The following is an 18,054-nucleotide window of genomic DNA, read 5'->3' on the forward strand; positions in this document are numbered from 1 at the left end:
TGACTTGAATGAAGACTGGTAAAACTAAAGAGTGTAGGAAAGTGGAGTATTATGTGGTGTGGAGGTTAGACCTCACCATGTAATACTATCACGATACCCTAAAGATGGTCCTTGGATTCACACTAATAAATCCATAGCTCAGTATTGGTAGTGTGGTAAACAGCAGTCAGGCTTTACTGAACATGTGTTAAGCATTTCAGAGTACCAACATAGACGATAAGTAATTGACACAACTTGAGAGAAATCCACCACCAATTTATAAAAGTAGAGTGTATTTTAATTTTAATTTAGGCACCATAATGAATGGAATAGCAGACATATAACCGGAGTTATAGATTTTTGAAGCAATATAAAATCATTGCAAAATAATACAGTGAAAGATTATCGTTCCAGTCAATGGGTAAACCACTAGTGCCAATCGGTCACTTGCAGGTCCAGTTGTGTGGTACACTTGCAGGGAAAATGTGTTGGGGGTCCCAGGACCAAGCCACGCCATTCAGTTCAATTTTACGTGGTCCGTAGAGCCTGGGTGCAGAGTTGCCCTGGCTGTCCCTGGTACTGAACGGGAGCTGTGGAACAGCTGCTTTTACAGCTGAAACGGTGCTACTGGGGAAAAAGATGAAAAAGCACAACACCAGGGAGGTTGCTGACATCGTATGACGGTCAGATGGAGGTTGGTAGCTGGACTGGCGTCCAACAAGCCCTGGTAGCGGTAAGTTCCCACAATGCACTAGACCGTTTGGATTTAGGCGATCCCTTGGAAGGCCTGAAGGCCAGCGATTCTTCTGATCCAGAGCGTTGTTTTACCTGCAGTTTGCAGGGGACTCGTGCCCCTAGTACAGGGGAGCCTGAGGGTGCTTCAGGCTTCCACAGCTAGAACAAGCTTTGGGAAAGCAGTTACAGGAGCATTGCCACAGGTGCAGAGTATCCCTCTAGTGCCATTCCTGTTGTTGCAGACACGGGTCTCTTCTTCTGTGCTCTTTGAACTGAGGTTCTGGTGTCAGGGGTGCCCATTAAATCTTAGATTTAGGTGAGTTAGGTGTATGGGAGCAAGCAGTCAATGTGCTGCTAGTCCCTATAGCTAGTCTGCCCCTGAGATGACCACATCTAGGGGTGTGGGTCACCTTTTTTACCCAGAACCCTCTATCTACCGCTTCTAAAAATTGGCAGAACCCTTCGCCCAGTGTACAGACCGGGCTCCGCAATCTAGAGGTGTGGCTAGCCTTCTGGGGGTGTGCACCTCCATGACTTTCTAATTTCCAGCATGTCCAAATTCAAATGAGCCTGGTGCAGGGGAGGGCAGTTTCCTCTTCTGACAGGGATGTGGATTTCCTATAGCCCAACAGCCAGGACATATTGTTTGGGGTCAAGGGCAACAAGTTTTCATGTGTCAGAACAACAAAGCTGAGGGCAGAGGCTGATGAGATCCGCACCTAACACGTGAATAGTGTCCCTCAGTAACTAGTGGTGTACGAAACCAAGGAGTACTCCCCCCTATACTCCCCACAAAATAGGAACAAGTCCTACAAACATTGCAATGCAAAGAGGTTTCAGCACTCTATACAATACTATTGATATTTCATATCACAATCCACAAAAAAGTAGCACATACATTTTTGTTGAAACCTACACACTGACCTCGCTGCGTGCGGTTATCAGGCCGTTCTCGAACCTCTGAATACCATAAAGTACTTTATCCTTACTGGACTTGAAACACTGCGATCATTTGAGGAATACACTGTATGCCATACGTTGAAAGCCCTGAAGAAGTCTCTCAGGAGACGAAACGCGTTGGCTATGAGCAACGGAATTGTGAAGAAAGAATATGTTTATGAAATATAAAGTGAACACTGCATCAAGAAATACATACTCTGGACTTGGATACTATTTCTTTATGTGCTACATTTTTGTGGAGTGTGATATGAAACATCAATAATATTGTAAGTTTTCATGTGTATTTTGTCCTTGGGACAAGTAGGCCCAACCGCCTGCAGCACAAACCCTGTGGCTGCCAGTTTGTAGTACTACATAATGGATCAGGGAAGGGCACTGTCTGCAGTTAAGGTAATGTTTTACCCATATGTTAAAGCTGTTCAATCTTGTATTCATGGTTCATTCATTGAAAGCCTTTATTATTAGGGTGAGCACTGTAAGTAAAAGTAAACTCCGACTGCCCTTCTGACAATGGTTCCTGTATAAAATGTGTACACATATTTTCAAAGTTTAGCAATATGAGGCTATGTATAATGCTCCCAGAATACTCTCTGATTTGATGGAAATATTTGCAGAAGCTTGAAAGGAAGATTGATGATTTTTTGCTTTCAATATAAAATGTTCATAAAAAAATGAACATTAAATCAATGGGGTATCACCCACAGAATCAAAGGACCTGGGTATGGAATAGTATAAAAAACAATGGTCCTTGACTTTAAATCAAACTCAATTTCATGAGTATCATTTCTTATTTGGTAATGCAATTAAATCTGCATGCAATGATTCAGGCAAGGTAGGGGAGATATATTCAAGTAGACATTAAATTTGTGCACATTAAATGCAAAGAAAAGACCGTACCCAAAAATAATATGTTCAGCCTATAGGAAGAAAGAAAAGATTATAGCCACACTCTGGGTACTTGTATTACCAAAATGTACACATTTATTTACAATCTCATAAAACAATTATAAACGGCGCAAAAGACTATCAAAGTGTAGTCAGTGGAAAGGAAAGGGGTGCTCAAGTGATTTGGAGAAGGAGAAGGGAAGGATAGCAATTATACTGTACAATTATGATATTTACATAAACCAAAGCGGAGAAACTTCCGCTGTCATATGAGCCTGTCCACAACAATTGAGGAGGGGAAAATAAAAATAATTGGTACAGGCACACAAGTTGTAAAGCGTCTGACGTTTCGACCCTGATGCTTCTGGGGTGTTTAGGACCTCGGCGGCGGGTCTTCTTCACGACAAGGGGCCGGGGTTGGGATGGAGGGGTGGGGAACTTGGCCGTGATCCAACCAGTGGTCTGGATTGAACACCTAAAGTACAATGATGAGGCAGGTGTTAGACGCTATAAGTGGATTAATTGTCAAGAGTGTGGTTTAAAGTGGCTGTAGGGTACATTACCAATGAAGCTGGTCGGGTTTGGACCTCCGTACGAGCTCCCAGGGGGTCGGTCACCTATTAGGTAAAGAAAAATGGAACTGGGCAGTGCCCGTCTCCCAAGGGCAACTAACTCCAAGTATCCGGTCTACTCATGGTTAACCGTGGGTATAGACTCACCTACTATCTGGATGGTGATCTGGTATGAATTCTGATGGATATTCTGCCTGATCCTTTAAGTTTGGCCTGTGAGGGATGGAGAATTTAATCAATTACCTCATCTAGGTGCATCGATTGCTAGACCTGTTGGTAAGTGCAAGCAGGGACTTACCACTGGTTGTGGATAGATAGGGTGTCCTACTGGCGCTTTACAACTTGTGTTCCTGTACCAATTATTTTTATTTTCCCCTCCTCGATTGTAATAATCTTTTCTTTCTTTCTATAGGCTGAACATATTATTTTTGGGTACGGTCTTTTCTTTGCATTTAATGTGCACAAATTTAATGTCTACTTGAATATATCTCCCCTACCTTGCCTGAATCATTGCATGCAGATTTAATCGCATTACCATAAAAAAATGAAAGCAGGAAAAATAAATGTTTGCCAAACTACTGTAAAATCTCAGGTACCATTTCTTTGCAGCATCGTTTAGTAACGTGTGTTGATGCATGCTAGTATTTCCCAAAAATATTCATAATGGAAAATCAGTTTAACCAGTTTCAATAAGATTACGGGAAACAAAAATAAACAAGCATTGGGAAAAGCCAGCAGGTCTGAAATTGGTGGTCAGCTTTTTAGTTTTGTCAACGTGTGACTTGTTTTGGCATGGTTTTTGTAAAACCTTATTGGTGTGGGAGCTGCCGGGCTCTCACCATTATAACAAACATTGGCAAAAGCAAAAATAGTGTTTTGGTCTCAAAAAGCACACACCGTCACAGTAGTTACTGGCAATGAACAAAACTACTTTTTGTGCCAATATGCTCCTTGTGAAAGAGCAGAATGCTGTCACTCACAGTAAAGCCAGACGACACAGAGAAAGAGCGAGACAGAATTTTAATAAACATAAAAGCTCATGGTCAATGCCAGACCAAATTAGGGGCCCAATTATTAAAGAAAGTCTCATAAGTGCACCCATGGTATATATCCTTGCATTCAGTGCAGCTATACAACTTTCGGAAATTCCAAAGAATTTACAGAAGTAGGACAAGAAATAGTACTCCTAGAAAATATATGTGAACTGAATTTTAGCATGTGCAAATTTGCCTCTGTAGATCACTTTCACTTTCCCTCCAATCCCTTTTTTCCCAACTCTGTGTCAGGGTTGTCAGCAGCACAAGGTAGCTAGTCGCCACTAACCTTTTCTGCAGCAGCCAGCAGGAACGATGCCGTGAAGAATAGCCTCCCTCTTACCCTGAACACTACCCCCACCACAATGTAAAAGACCACATTGTGGAGAAAAGGAGCACACAGGGGAAAAGGGAAGGGGACAAAATAATAAAAGACTTCTGTTGCTTCACAGGTCTGGTCTGGTCTAGTCTAGCTCTCCTGCCTTCTTCTTGGTTAACACTGAATTTAAATAGAAAGTAAGAGGACAGTGAGAGACACAGCATGCAGTCATACAGATTACCAATCTAGTATCACCATGTTACACTTACAGGGAGTTTCTGTGCCGGAATCGTAGTAGTAAAACAAATTTAAACCCAGAACTTCTTATGTCATAAGGAGGAAGACTCGAGACCATCACGGAATAAACTTCCAAAGTAATTATAAGTAATTTCCTCCCATGCTCTACTCGAGAATCAGGAGGGCCAAAAGGAACTTCAGGATACTGTATACCCCACAATGTACACACTAAATTGTATCTCCTTTCCAGTAATGAACAAATCAAGAAAGGAGCGGGCAGCCCGCAACTTTGAACTTCCCCGCTATGAACCGCATGACCACTGCGGTGTATTTGTCAAGAAGATTGTGAAATAAAGTAAACGGAGCGGAAAGCCCGAAAACACCAGGACTGCTCCTCCGTACCGCTAAGCAAGGAAGGCGGAAATGCCCCACAGCCCCAAGAGGGGAGCGCTTCCATGCGCAGGTTCCACTCTCGGGGTGAAGACTAAATCCCTGAGTACGCGCTAGGCGGAAATGCCCCACAGCCCCGAGAGCAGAGCGCTTCCGTGCGCAGTCTTCCACTCTCTGGGTGAAGACCAAACACCTGAGAACACGCTGGGTCGTCCGGAAAGCAAGGCTGGCCTTCGGTATTCTGGAATTGAGCACACGCGTGCTCACAGGTTAAACGTAAATCTCTCAGTACACGCCCCAACAGCTTCCCTGGTTTTCAGCGCCGTGATATCCCACGGGAAGAGTGCCGCGCTTTACAAAAACCGCAAATAAATAAATAAATAAATAAACGAGGCTTCGTCGAGGAGAGACAGCTCCCTGTGGCCATGAACCGAGTGACCTCCAGCGGGGAAGCACCATCCGCTACTCTGCCTTGGGAGATTGTCAAGCCCCGTTCTCTGGAAGAAGCGAGGCTTCTATCGGGATAGGCTTTTGGTAGTCACATGGTTTCTTCTTCCTACCATTGTGCCCCATGGCATTCTGGGGTATGTAGTGAAATAGGGTAAACTGTGAGATACTGGGATTTCTTTCGAAAGAAAGAAAGGTGTGTGTTTTTCACTTAGACTAGCTCCCTTTCGTGTCTGAAAACCAGTAATCGCGACACTCTGGAAGAAGGTTTACGTCTACCATTGTCAGGAGTAAATTTCCAACATTTCTCAGTATAGGAAAAGATTAGAGAAAAGTTGTTGAAAACCCTTAAAACATGCAAGTTAGTAGGTTTGCACAGACTCAAAAGGCCATTCTAACCCTGGAACTATTGCTTACCACTACCTTCAGCCCCAGTATGTAGATCTGCGGAAATATGGCATCATAAGGGGATTGCAAGAATTCAAACACATTTATGGTATGAGCCCTGGCATAATCAGAGAAGCTATGTCAGAGCTCTTATATAATGAGATTGTTGCCATAATGTGTCACTGCACTACATGGCACCAAAGGGGCAAATGGATTTTGTAACAGGACAAGTAGATTTATGAAGCAACCTGCCCCATGGACAAGTAGATATTGTATTAAATTCAAACCCCTGTCTGGGAGTGAGCTCTGATGCATATCAGAAGCAGTGCAGCATTTGAAGTTCACTGTCTTGATGTCCCATTTCACTAGCCTACCTAGCAGGGAGGAGGTGCAACCTCCTTCCAGCCCATGACTTTGTTCCTGACTCCTGGGAGTACTCACACTGCCCGGTAGGAGGTCAGAATCCTGTCTTGGCTGCAGCAAGCGCAGGCTTACCAGCCAGAGTACAGTGAAGCTGGGGCAATCAGATGTGCAACCTCTAAGGTAGCCATCTGGGTGCATGCCACATTACCCTCAAAACATGATTCATGTCAGTGGAGAGAAGGCATGTTGTTTGATACCAGACACAACATATTTAGGTAGTAACATAATGGAGCTGCCAACCATGGGTTTGCCCGGGTGCCAGTCCATGCTATCCTTTAACCATCTATAACTTATAGTGTTCTTTAATAGATAAGGGCACAATAGGGTCATATAACCTTGCACCTACATGTCCACACTTTTTATGTAATGCATCCTGCCTCGTGGCTTTCGGAAGTCCTACTTGGGGAGACTAACATGTATCAAAGATAGTGCATTGACTTTGCAACAAATGGTGAGGGTGAAGTCGAGTTTGTGCAGTTTGCACTGATCTGCAGTCTGCAATGGGAGGCCTGCTTTCAGTGGTTAATTTGGATCCCTCAGGGCGGTAAAAACAGTGCTGTTAGCCCTGGGGAACCCTTTACCTCCCAGTATATGGTACCATTAGTACCATATACTAGGGACTTATAAGGGGGTGTAAAGTCCTTGTCAATTGGGCTAGCCAATTAAAATATAACAGTTTTAGGGAGAGAGTGCTGGCACTGAAGCCTGGTTAGCATGCTTCATTGCACTGTCCGAGTCGAAAACCAGCATCTAGTAGTCCAAAAGAAGGCAAAAAGTGGGATGACATCTGCAAAAAGCCCTGTTTTCTTACAAAGCATGGGAGGTCAGTGAGGGAGAAAGTTGCAAATGGTCAGAAAGGCTGGTTCTCAGAGGATAATCTACGCGACCACACATGGTTGGTGATAGAAGAACATAGAGTGTTGAGTAGGAACTCAGAATGAGAAAGTCCAAACATAAGATTGAGTAAATGGCTAGACTGGATGGGGCCAGCAGCCCCAATCAGTTCAAACTTCAACTTTGTTTCAGCTTTACAAATGTAAGCCATACAACACAAAATATGAATCATGAATTACCACAACATTTAAAATTACAATGGGCCTTATCTATATTTACAACCAACCCATGCTACATGCCAAATCATTCGACAAAGTAAACAAATATTATAATTTCACATGTAATTAGCTTGATTTACCCTTTTGAATCTTATATCAAATAACCAGCAGTATTAAACTGAATGCTAAACCAGTAAGGAATTCACATAGTGGGCACCTAAAATGTGCTTCCTCATTAAAAATGCAGTTCTTATGCCAACAAGTAAAACAAGATTACAAAACAACACATTTATCCTAAGTTACAACTATACAATTATACACCAGACTACATAATCTATTATAAAAAAGTGCTTGGGATACAAAAAAACTGATGTTCAAATCTGCTAATATATCAAATCTAAAATCTATTACAAGTGTCGCCCTGCCTGGCTAAGTGCAATATGATCTTGAGTGAGGAATCTACTCATTCTTTTCTCCTCTACTGTTATTAGAGAGTTAGTGTGCAAACTGGCTAATATACATGGTTTCATTGAATAATGTAGATATCACGCCTGTGAGGCCGAGTACATCATGGTCTCAAGCACTAGATTTCCTCTCTCATTTTCCCACTGTTGTTATAGAGATGTTGGTGTGAAGATGAGCTAATGAAAAGAGTTTCTTATCAAAAACGAAAATATATTATGGATATTTCTCCTTCTATGCGAAATACAGTAATATCCCAAATGCCAGAACAAAGATGAATGTGTTCTTCTGTAACAAAACTGGTGCTTGTGTAAAGCGCTCTGATACCCGATGTCTTGAGTCTAGTTTGCGCTATATAAAACTATAAAAAATATGTATATATCTGCTAACATTTTAGACACAACACTAATGCACAGATACTGTTTCCCAACATGGCACTTCTTATCATATAAATCGAGACTTGTGTTTTTGAAAACAGAAAGTAGGATTCTTGCAGAGGGGCAGGTCATGAAATGGGCGCACCAGCCTTGCGTAAACGGAGTTTACACTTACGAAGCAGGTCACTAACTCCATTATACCAGGTATGGGATCGGGTGCTAATCCCAGCGATCACTGATATATACCTGTGCTCATGCAGTGAGGGTAGGCTTAGACAGATATATAATTTACCATGTTACGGCTGATCGTTCTATAAAGGTTGTTCATAATGTTGATTACTTTGCTTAGTTGTATGTTTTCTAACTGCAGCACTCTTGCTTCACAAGAGAGCACAATAGTTTCAATAAATATTGTAAACTTTCTTGGTGTTTTTTTTTTTTTTTTTTTAAAAGGGCAGTGCTTTTATTATTGGACAATAAAATAAGATTTAGTAAGAATTGAATGAACGTAAGCATGACCTTATAACAAAACACAAATTGATGCCATAAAAGAGTCTGCAAGACATTCCGAACTACAGCGTAAACAAAATTAGCTCAATCAAATATATTTCAGAGTTTTCAAAGAAACTGTACATCAATTTTATTTGCAAACAGATTATTTGACATGTTGTGGAGGTATTAAATAGTTTATAAGCTTTGACTTTCTCAACTGAAAAGGCATCGTAAGCATGTTATTTCTGGTCTATGTGTAGAACTGTCTTTGAAAACATTTTAAAAGGGCTTATTCAAAAGATGCCACAAGCTTCTTACCAATAGACAGACAACACTGGAAATGGCCTTTACTATTTCCTCTTGCTTCTAGGGGGGATGATGTAAAGCAGGCAGTCTCTATTAATTCCAAGCTAGAAAATTATGGATGTTTTACTTTTATATTCAACAGAGGTTTTGGTGACACACTAAAGTGTGATGTATTCGTACTATGTCGCCTGTCATAGTGAATTAATACGGCAAAGTATTGTGAGCGGCACAAGCAACAATATTGTCTAGATCCAGAGTCTAAGGGTGGTTGGCGATGCCCCCAGCCATGCCAGGTTTTCAGGATAACCAGTGAGCATAAAAACATCTTCTGGATAGCTTGACAACCTATCATGGTTCTTGCTTTCATGCCCCAAGTTAGTACATCCCTACATACGCGATTTGTCGGATGTTTGGTAAAAATGATGAAGGACTCTTCATGCCAGCTTGTGGTGGGTAAACATTTGCCATCAATGCCAGGATAAGAGGTGGGTAAAAAGACAAATGGAGGAGGAGAGTCAGCTTTGAGATCATCTCTTCAAGCTCTCTGTCTTCACAGTAAAGCAAGTTAGCACAGGATAGCCTGCTGATTACGGAGTACACGAAACGCTATGCAAAGTAGTGAACTGTGGTACATTCTGCAATCTGTGTTTGTGTCGCATCTGCATCCAGGTTTTAATATTTTTCTACTGGGTGGACAAATTCTGTAGTTAGGTCTTGCCACTCGAGACAGGCAATCTTGCCGACTGGAACATTTGATCTTGGAGAGGATTCAGTATTTTTTACTGCCTCAGACCTCTATTTTCTTCCCTCCACCATGATGATGTGGTATCCAAATTTGGTTTTGACAGGAGGGTCTGTGTACACTGGCTTGTCCATGGTACTGACAGACAAAGCAAAGGCGGCTTCTTGAAAAGGTCCAACCATGGATCCTCTGGTCATCCAACCCAAGTCTCCCCCTTGCCTGGCTTTGTCTTCACTATACTGTGTTGCCACTTCACTGAATCGTACTCCTGACTTCAGCTTTTCCATGGCCTCCATTGCTTTGCCATGTTTTTCACAGAGAATGTGTCGAACCTTTACTGCAGTGCCGCCTTTGGGAGCCTGAGCCTTTTTATCGCCACCATCACTGCCAGATGCTCCTCCACCTTTGCTGCTTTTTGCACCACCTTTCCCTTTTGGAGGCATCCTTTCTTTGTGTTTTTATTTTGTTTATTATAGACATGGATGAGTGAGAAGCGAAAGATGATGTCTGTTTCCACGGTTCCCTTGGGGACAACAATGTTTTGTTAGGTTGCCAAAATTTCCTGCTTCTCTGGGACGTTTAGGAGTTTAGGTAAAACACTGTAAGCTAGCCAGGAAATTTAGGCTGACAGGCACTGTTGTGGCAGAGAGACACAGTCCCTGCATTCTGATGTTCTGTTGTCTGAAGGCACAGTACTGCACAAGCAGAATCCCTGCAACATGGTGGGGTCTGATCCTTATTTAACATAGCTCCTGAGTAATGCTTATCCATAATATCCCTTACACCTACCACTGGACACGTTTGTGGTGTTGGGCATTAATCCTCCACAGTATTTTAGTAAGGATCTAATTTTATCTGCTGGCTTTTCAAGCTTGACATTTTAAAAGGATGAACACCATTTTTGTGTTTGTTCTTTGTTTCCATCGCTCTTTCAGCTCATGGTGCAGCCGCAGCTTATTGCTATTTTAGACAATTGCAAACCTGCTGTCCACGCATACAACTATACATGGACTTACTAATGCAGGTGGTGACTTTATTTTCACTGTTGAAGCCCACGATGGCTATCGCATTGACTTATTTTATACTTGGGTCAATTTTCCAGCTGTGGGTGCTTATACCTTTCATGAATACACAACTGTTGTTCCACCATAAGCCTACGAGCATATGTGCTTTTAGTAATACCACTATCACATTGGGTACTTCAAAAAATGGTTTTGCGGCACCCTTCCACATGTACTTGCACCAGTACACATAGGTCCCCTTATTAATGAAAGGGCTAACTGGTCAGCATTAACTGGTTGTACACCATTCCCTAATTTAGCTAATCTAAATGCTCAAGAGCTACAACAACTATAAAATGGTCTAGTTAGACTATATAGAAGCTTCACTCAATATGTTTTTCCCACCTTGTTGGCTTTACCAGCAAGTGCTGGCCTGCCAGAGCAAGCCTAGTTGCCTGCAGTGCCTAACATAACTCCTGCAATTGTTCATACAATTATGGGCAAAAACCCCATAAACTATGAGGAAATTCAATTTTGACTGCCTAAAAAATCAATCCTATTGAAGTATTGTTTCCCCTTACAGGACCACAAGCACAGCATTTTGACTATGTGCTTACCCCATGCAATGGTTCCCGCAATAGGTGACTATAACACTTGGGGCACAGTCTTTGCTGCTATCTATAACATAATTCATGGCACTGCATCTATGTCAGTCTTGCCAGGGGTGTTAAAACAAATACAGGATGAGCATGGGGCAGCTGCTGCCCTGGATGTGGGTGATGAAATTAAAGGGAAATGTTGCTGTGGTTTCCACAATGATTCGGTCTATCATTAAAGGTGAAGCGGCTCACAGCAGTCGCGCAAGCTGACCGGAAAGTTAGCTACCTATTAAATATTGCCAATGTCTGTACTTTGTTAGGATGCAATCATTTAGGAACCAGACCTACTAAACCACCACTTGGCAAACCTAGTTCTGACAAGGAAGCCAAGCTGAACCCTGAGATTGTTAAAACACCATGGGACAAATCTAAACAAAAGCAGAAAGGTAACTTCGAGGAGGTTCTCCTCGAACGGAACCCTCCAAGAGGAGCTATAATTTGCCTGATCATACACAAATCAAGGCTCCAGACAGCTATCCGATTCCTGAAACTCATTCTCTTCATTCCTTTCAGGACTCATCTGGAAAGCAGTACCACAGAGGAAGGCGATCTGATTGCAGACGTTAGTATGTGAAACCGAAGAGGGACTCACAATGCTCATCTGACATGAAGATAAAGAAAATGTAAGCCTTTGTCCTGAACAGGAGTTGGGCAGTGACTCTCCACAACAGCGCTGCAGAAGTCACCATAGTGTGCCGGAATCTCCAGGAGTTTCTGGCAGCGAGAGCAACTGGTAGCTTTGTTATAGTTGAAACCCCGGATGGATGCATAGGCCCTCCAGACAGATTATATGTTTTAGATATACAAATTGAGAGTGACATACAGTGCACCATTAGAGTAATATTCTGGGGAAATTTTACATTGTCCTATTACATCTTTTTAGCAGAGTCAATTGGCCCCCACGGTTTTTTCAAACGCCTCCAAAAGATGATGATGTAATTATTCCTTCATTTTCTGCTCTTGTCCCTGCTGAAGTCAAACAAGCCTATGCAAAAGAATGGGCTCTTGCTTAAGTCCCAGTTTTATATTGCAATCATGTTGGCTAGGACAAGGACTCTCCCTATCCTATAATACCCATGCAGTCCAGCCCACAAGTGCAGCCACAGTACCCGATCAAACGGGATGCTAAAGCATCTGTTAAGAGAAATACCAATTGGAGTACCAGGGAGTAATTTGAACGCTGTGTCTCTCAAATGAATAATCTTCTTTTTTCTGTTTTGAAACCGGATCATGCATATTGCATAGTCTCAGAATACAGACATTCAAACAGTCATACACATGCTTTTGCAATACAGAATACACACAGTGCGGCACTCATTAATAGTATAGTCCGTAAAAAATAAAAAACAACCTTGTTATCCGAAATCAGGGATTGGACAGCCTTCTCAGCGCTTGGCTAGAAATGTTGCTTTGCTTGACTAGCCACAAGATATTAAAACAGTCCAGGACTGTTTGATGCTGGTATAGTGAAAATTCTACACAATATTGACCCAGACACATTTTCTTATGTGAATGATATCTACCTGACGGACGATGAGTTAAACCCACATTTACCCACAGTAGATCGGATAATATTGGGATTTGCTTAAATTAGCTAGAAGTTCAACTTTAAGAAATCTAACATAGCATTCCTAAGTGTCAGTTTCTTGGAATATGAGTTTACCCATGATGGAAAGTCTTGCCCCTCACTTTCTGGAGAAATGTGCACAACTGCAACTGCCAAACACTTTAAAGAAATGACAGTCCTTGTTAGGATTGCTTAATTTTGGCAGAACTTACATACCTGATTATGCACAACGCATTAAATCCCTATATGAATTCATTCATCCCGATTTTTCCAGTTCACATTGGACATCAGAACATACAGACACACTCACAACATTACAATGTAACTTATTTGCAACACATCACTTACATACATTGCTAAAATAAACAGACTGCAGTGCAGATGGCTATTCTTAAACAGCAATTGCAAAAACAACAAGTGGCACAAGGAAAATCAAGGCTCAAAAATTCCACTCGACCGCTCGCATAGTTGAGCTAAATTTAACAAGGTTGAGCTGTTTTTAGTAGTAGGAAAACAAACCAACTTTTGTCCTCTGTCTGTGAAAACGGAACAAATGTGACAAGATAACAAGATTTAAAGGCATTTTTATTGCTCACAAAGTTAATGAGCAATAAAGATGCCTTTAAATCTTGTTATCTTGTCACATTTGCTCCGCTTTCAGAGACGGAGGTCAAGTAGGTTGCAGTTAGGTCAAGGACATTTTTGAAGGTACTAGTCCTGCAGGACTAGTACCATTTTTATGGATTTTTCGAGCCCTGAAAATGCATCTTTGTTGTTACTCCCGATCTAGCCTTAGAGTCTATTATATGAGCTAGTGTTCCTAACATTAAAGTCCTCAATCCTAGATAGATACAGTGGTGTTATAATATCTGTCTTAGTCTCTCCCACTTTTTTCTCCCCTCTCCTTTCCTTCCCCTTTGTCTCTCTCCTAGAATTCTGAGTGGGAGGCTATTTAGAATGTTGGGTTCCTCTCAGAGGGTGCCCTGCTGTACTTACAAGTTGGAGGCATTCTTTGAAGCTACTGGGTAAAGAAGTTGGACTTACCTTCCTGCGTTTATCATTACTTCACTTTTGGCAACGAGGATGGGATACAAGCCCATGCGAGGAAGAAGAAAAAATGCGCAGATCTGTTTGTCCACCCAAGTGGCAAAAAGATTAAGTAATGTTGTAGTTCTATGTGTCTCTGTTTGCAAAGCTTTTTCTTGTTTTGGGATTCGTATCTATCCTCATCCCCTTGTCCTAATCCTCACACTCCTTACTACCTCTCCTCCCTATCTCCTTTTCTTCTCGTACTCATTCGTCTTCTGCTTCTTTTTCTCCTTCTTTTTGGGGAGGGAGTTGTGTTATAATCTCCGTCTTAGTCTCTCCCACCTTTTCCTCCCCTCTCCTTTCCTTCCCTTGGTCACTCCCCTGGAATTCTGAGTGGGAGGCTATTTAGAATGTTGGGTTCCTCTAAGAGGGTGCCCTGCTGTACTTACAAGTTGGAGACGTTCTTTGAAGCTACTGAATAAAGAAGTTGGACTTACCTTCCTGCGTCTGTCATTACATCAAGTGGGCAACATCCTTGACAGCTGTTGATGTAGACTTTGCCTTTGACCCGTCCTTACAGACACAATAAGTTCTACAATGTGAGCATTGCTATCCCATACTCTGCACAATTCTACCTCTAGAACAGTATACATATCTTACTTATACTGATGGTTCAGCCTAGCCTGCTAGAAGCACTAAGCACCAATATTCAGTGGCATGCGCAACCTTTTTTGGTGTGATATTGGACGGAAAATTCCAACCACAAAAATCTTGCACTCAGTCAGCCATCTGCGCACTCAACTGCACAGACGGCTGAACTCAAAGCATTGCTTCTTGCATTGGAACATACGGATTCTGAATTCCCCACATTCATAGTATGCAATTTGTATTACTGTGTCCAATTCTGTCCTCCAATCTTTTCCACTGGGACTTCACCCTCAACACCATGTCCCAGCTGTCGTCCATTACTGTTACTTGTTCCCCCGCTTTTTTCTGTGAATTCAAAGCATTGCTTCTTGCATTGGAACATACGGATTCTGAATTCCCCACATTCATAGTATGCAATTTGTATTACTGTGTCCAATTCTGTCCTCCAATCTTTTCCACTGGGACTTCACCCTCAACACCATGTCCCAGCTGTCGTCCATTACTGTTACTTGTTCCCCCGCTTCTTTCTGTGAATTTGAAGAACCCCCATCAAATAGGTTACTCACCCCCTTAACCAGACCTTTTTTCCAGAAAAAAAAACAGACTTCCCAGCTCACGTAGTGACTTCTCCACCTAATGATCTTCCTCCTACCAACTGTGCCTTCTAAAGGGGATCAGGTGTTCCATTCCTGAACAAGACCTAAAAAACCTTGTTCAATATTTGGTTTTCTCCAGATTGGACTACTGTAATTCTCTTGTTGCAGGCCTCCGAAAGATCCACCTTTCTCCTTTAAAATCCATCCTCCAGTTGGCGGCTCACTTTGTCCACTGAGCCATAAGAAACTACCATAGCACAACCATCTTGATAACTCTTTACTGGCTTCCCACTGAAGCTAGGTCAATATTTAAGACTGTTGTAACACCCATAAAGCCATCCATACTTCTACCCCTTGCTACGTAGATAACAACTTTAAAATTTCAGGTGGCTCCAGATCCTCATATAATGCTGAAAACCCACTACTCGATCCTCCGACTTTTAAAAGAGAAAGACTTATGACACATTCTTTCTCAGGTAATGCGTCCAGAATTTGGAACTCGGTTCCTCCAAACCTTTGCACCACCACCTCTTTCCGCATCTTCAAAACGAACCTTGAAATTCTTCTCTTCCAAAGACACTTTTATCATTAATTCTACTCGCTCAGCCCCCCAAAAGGCACACACCCTCACATTCCTTAGCATGTCTCTGACAGTTTCAGTACACTCACGGGAGAGCTAGCTCAACCTCCGACCACAACTATGTAAATATGTAAAATGTACCTATGCAACCCCAATCGCTCCAACTATAGTATGCAATCTGTAAATTCTTAAGTCAAGCCTGGGAAGCGCATGTGCTGCTCTGCAAAGAATGCTGTATTCAGGTATGGACTTGAAGCTCCGCCCACTCTCCTCCCATATTTTTTATTGGCTTATGTCATTGTGCTTTGTAAATGATGGCTTCTGATTTGTTGATAGCTATTAGTTTCGCCTTATTGTTAGGTCTCGCCTATGCAGCGCGCATGTGCTGATTAGGAGGACCTTTAGCCGTCGTTCTGCTCTTTTCAAAGCACATACTCGTGGCGGCATTCACCTTGCGGGAGCGAGCTGGGTCGCGCCACAAGCACGAGTATGTGCTTCTAAAAAACAGCTGCTGCGTCACGCGCGCGCTCTGAAGCATTCTTAGGGCGTCACTTCTATTCTGTGTACTCCCCCACCCCTCCCACTTGTTGTTCATTTGTTTCGGGGCAGGAACACTCGCGCTTGTTATTCATAAATTGCTATTTGGTGATGTTAACTGCTTGTAATTGTGTTTCACTTTATTTTAAAGGGACGATTCACTCAATACTTCCAGGAAAGGCAATGCATAAATGAAATAAACACATTTTTCATGTGTTACATAAAGTGATGTTTCTCTAGGGCTCTGATACACAGGTCACGTTGGTCTTCATATTATCAAAAATACCTTAAAACTGCCACCAACTCCTGCACAAAGCGTGGTCATTATACCTCTCAAGTATTTAGCATTGATATCGTTTGGGCATCTGACATTAAAGCACTACCGGAAGAGAGAGATTATTTAACTACCGTGCCGGGGCACAGGCAGAATCCCAGGTGATCGCTCGTGTCATATTTCAGTCCCTTGATTTTGTCTGTTGTTCAGATGCCTCTGACCAAATCAGGACTTGTATATTTATTATTGCCAACGAAGAGATTGATTGTTATTTAAAAGCTATCAAAAACGTTGTGTCAGAGAAGTAATGCTCCTTGCCTTCCCAGTTGAACAAGCAGTGCGTCTGTTATGGATATCTATTTTCAAATGCACTTTTCTATGACACATTCTGTGCTCACAAGAGTATGAGCGTTGGAGCATTGCCGCAATGACTGTTAGTCAGGGGTTCTAAAAAAACAACTTAGGTCAAGTAGGTGATATGTTTACATTACAGAATGAATTAGCACAGTCTAAAGATTGCTCATCATACCTCATGATCTTTGAAGGAAAGTTCTTTTTTCAGACATGAATAATATTACCAGTATCACAAAATCTCATTAAGATCTTTTAGCAGTTTGACCTCTCCAGCAAAAGACTAGACCACTCTTGTGTGTCTGCAACTACCCTTTGAAGTACCACTTTTCTGCTGCTCAGGCCCTTAGTTCCTTTCGCATTGATGTTGAAGGTCAATGAGACTTTCTAGCCCACCTCTCTTGTTCCAAATGCCTGCTCAGACCTGCAGGAAGTCCTCTTGAAGATACTGCACAGGGCCCTTCCATACTCCTCACAGCAGCCAGGGCCTGCATGAGACCACGTGGCAACGAGGAAGATTATTGCAGGGTCCTTTTGGGACCAGGCCCTTCTGGATAGCAAGCCACTCTACCCACTTTCCAGTGGTTGCTGAATCATCATCATAATAACTTTTTTTCGACTTTTTAGGTCATAAAAGTACAGAGATTAAAATACAACAATATAAATTATAACATCCATATCTTAAATTGCAATTGTGGCATTATAAAAAAACAGTAAAGAGCAGCAGAGGCCATAATAGCATTCACAAAATTCATACAGTTTTAGCATTTGGGGCCCAATTGTCTTAAAAAAATAAGTTAATATAAAAGACGTTAAAAATCTATTAAACATTACATTGGGGCCGATTAAGAACAAACATACACTCCAGAGGGAAAGTACTGAAACTAGAAAATCACGATGTCTAGACATCGATTTCTAAGAATCGCCCTCGCTTTATCCACATTTCCTGAAGAAATTTGGACATTGCAATAACAAACAATGGTTCCATCTCAGATTTTAAAATTCTGAGTGTA

The 18,054-nt window shown here is 42.0% G+C and overlaps 1 protein-coding gene across 1 annotated transcript; it reads right to left on the bottom strand.

Annotated features, from left to right (window-relative positions):
- Nucleotides 1–8,722: 8,722 nt before the first annotated feature.
- On the bottom strand, nucleotides 8,723–10,242 carry LOC147673928 (peptidyl-prolyl cis-trans isomerase NIMA-interacting 4). Its single transcript, XM_086946434.1, has one exon. It carries the CDS (start codon nucleotides 10,240–10,242, stop codon nucleotides 9,853–9,855), a length of 390 nt encoding a protein of 129 aa, XP_086802560.1. The 3' UTR covers nucleotides 8,723–9,852.
- Nucleotides 10,243–18,054: the final 7,812 nt, after the last annotated feature.

Source organism: Lissotriton vulgaris, chromosome 12 (assembly GCF_964263255.1).
Source record: "Lissotriton vulgaris chromosome 12, aLisVul1.2, whole genome shotgun sequence".
In the NCBI taxonomy this organism is placed as follows: Eukaryota; Metazoa; Chordata; class Amphibia; order Caudata; family Salamandridae; genus Lissotriton; species Lissotriton vulgaris.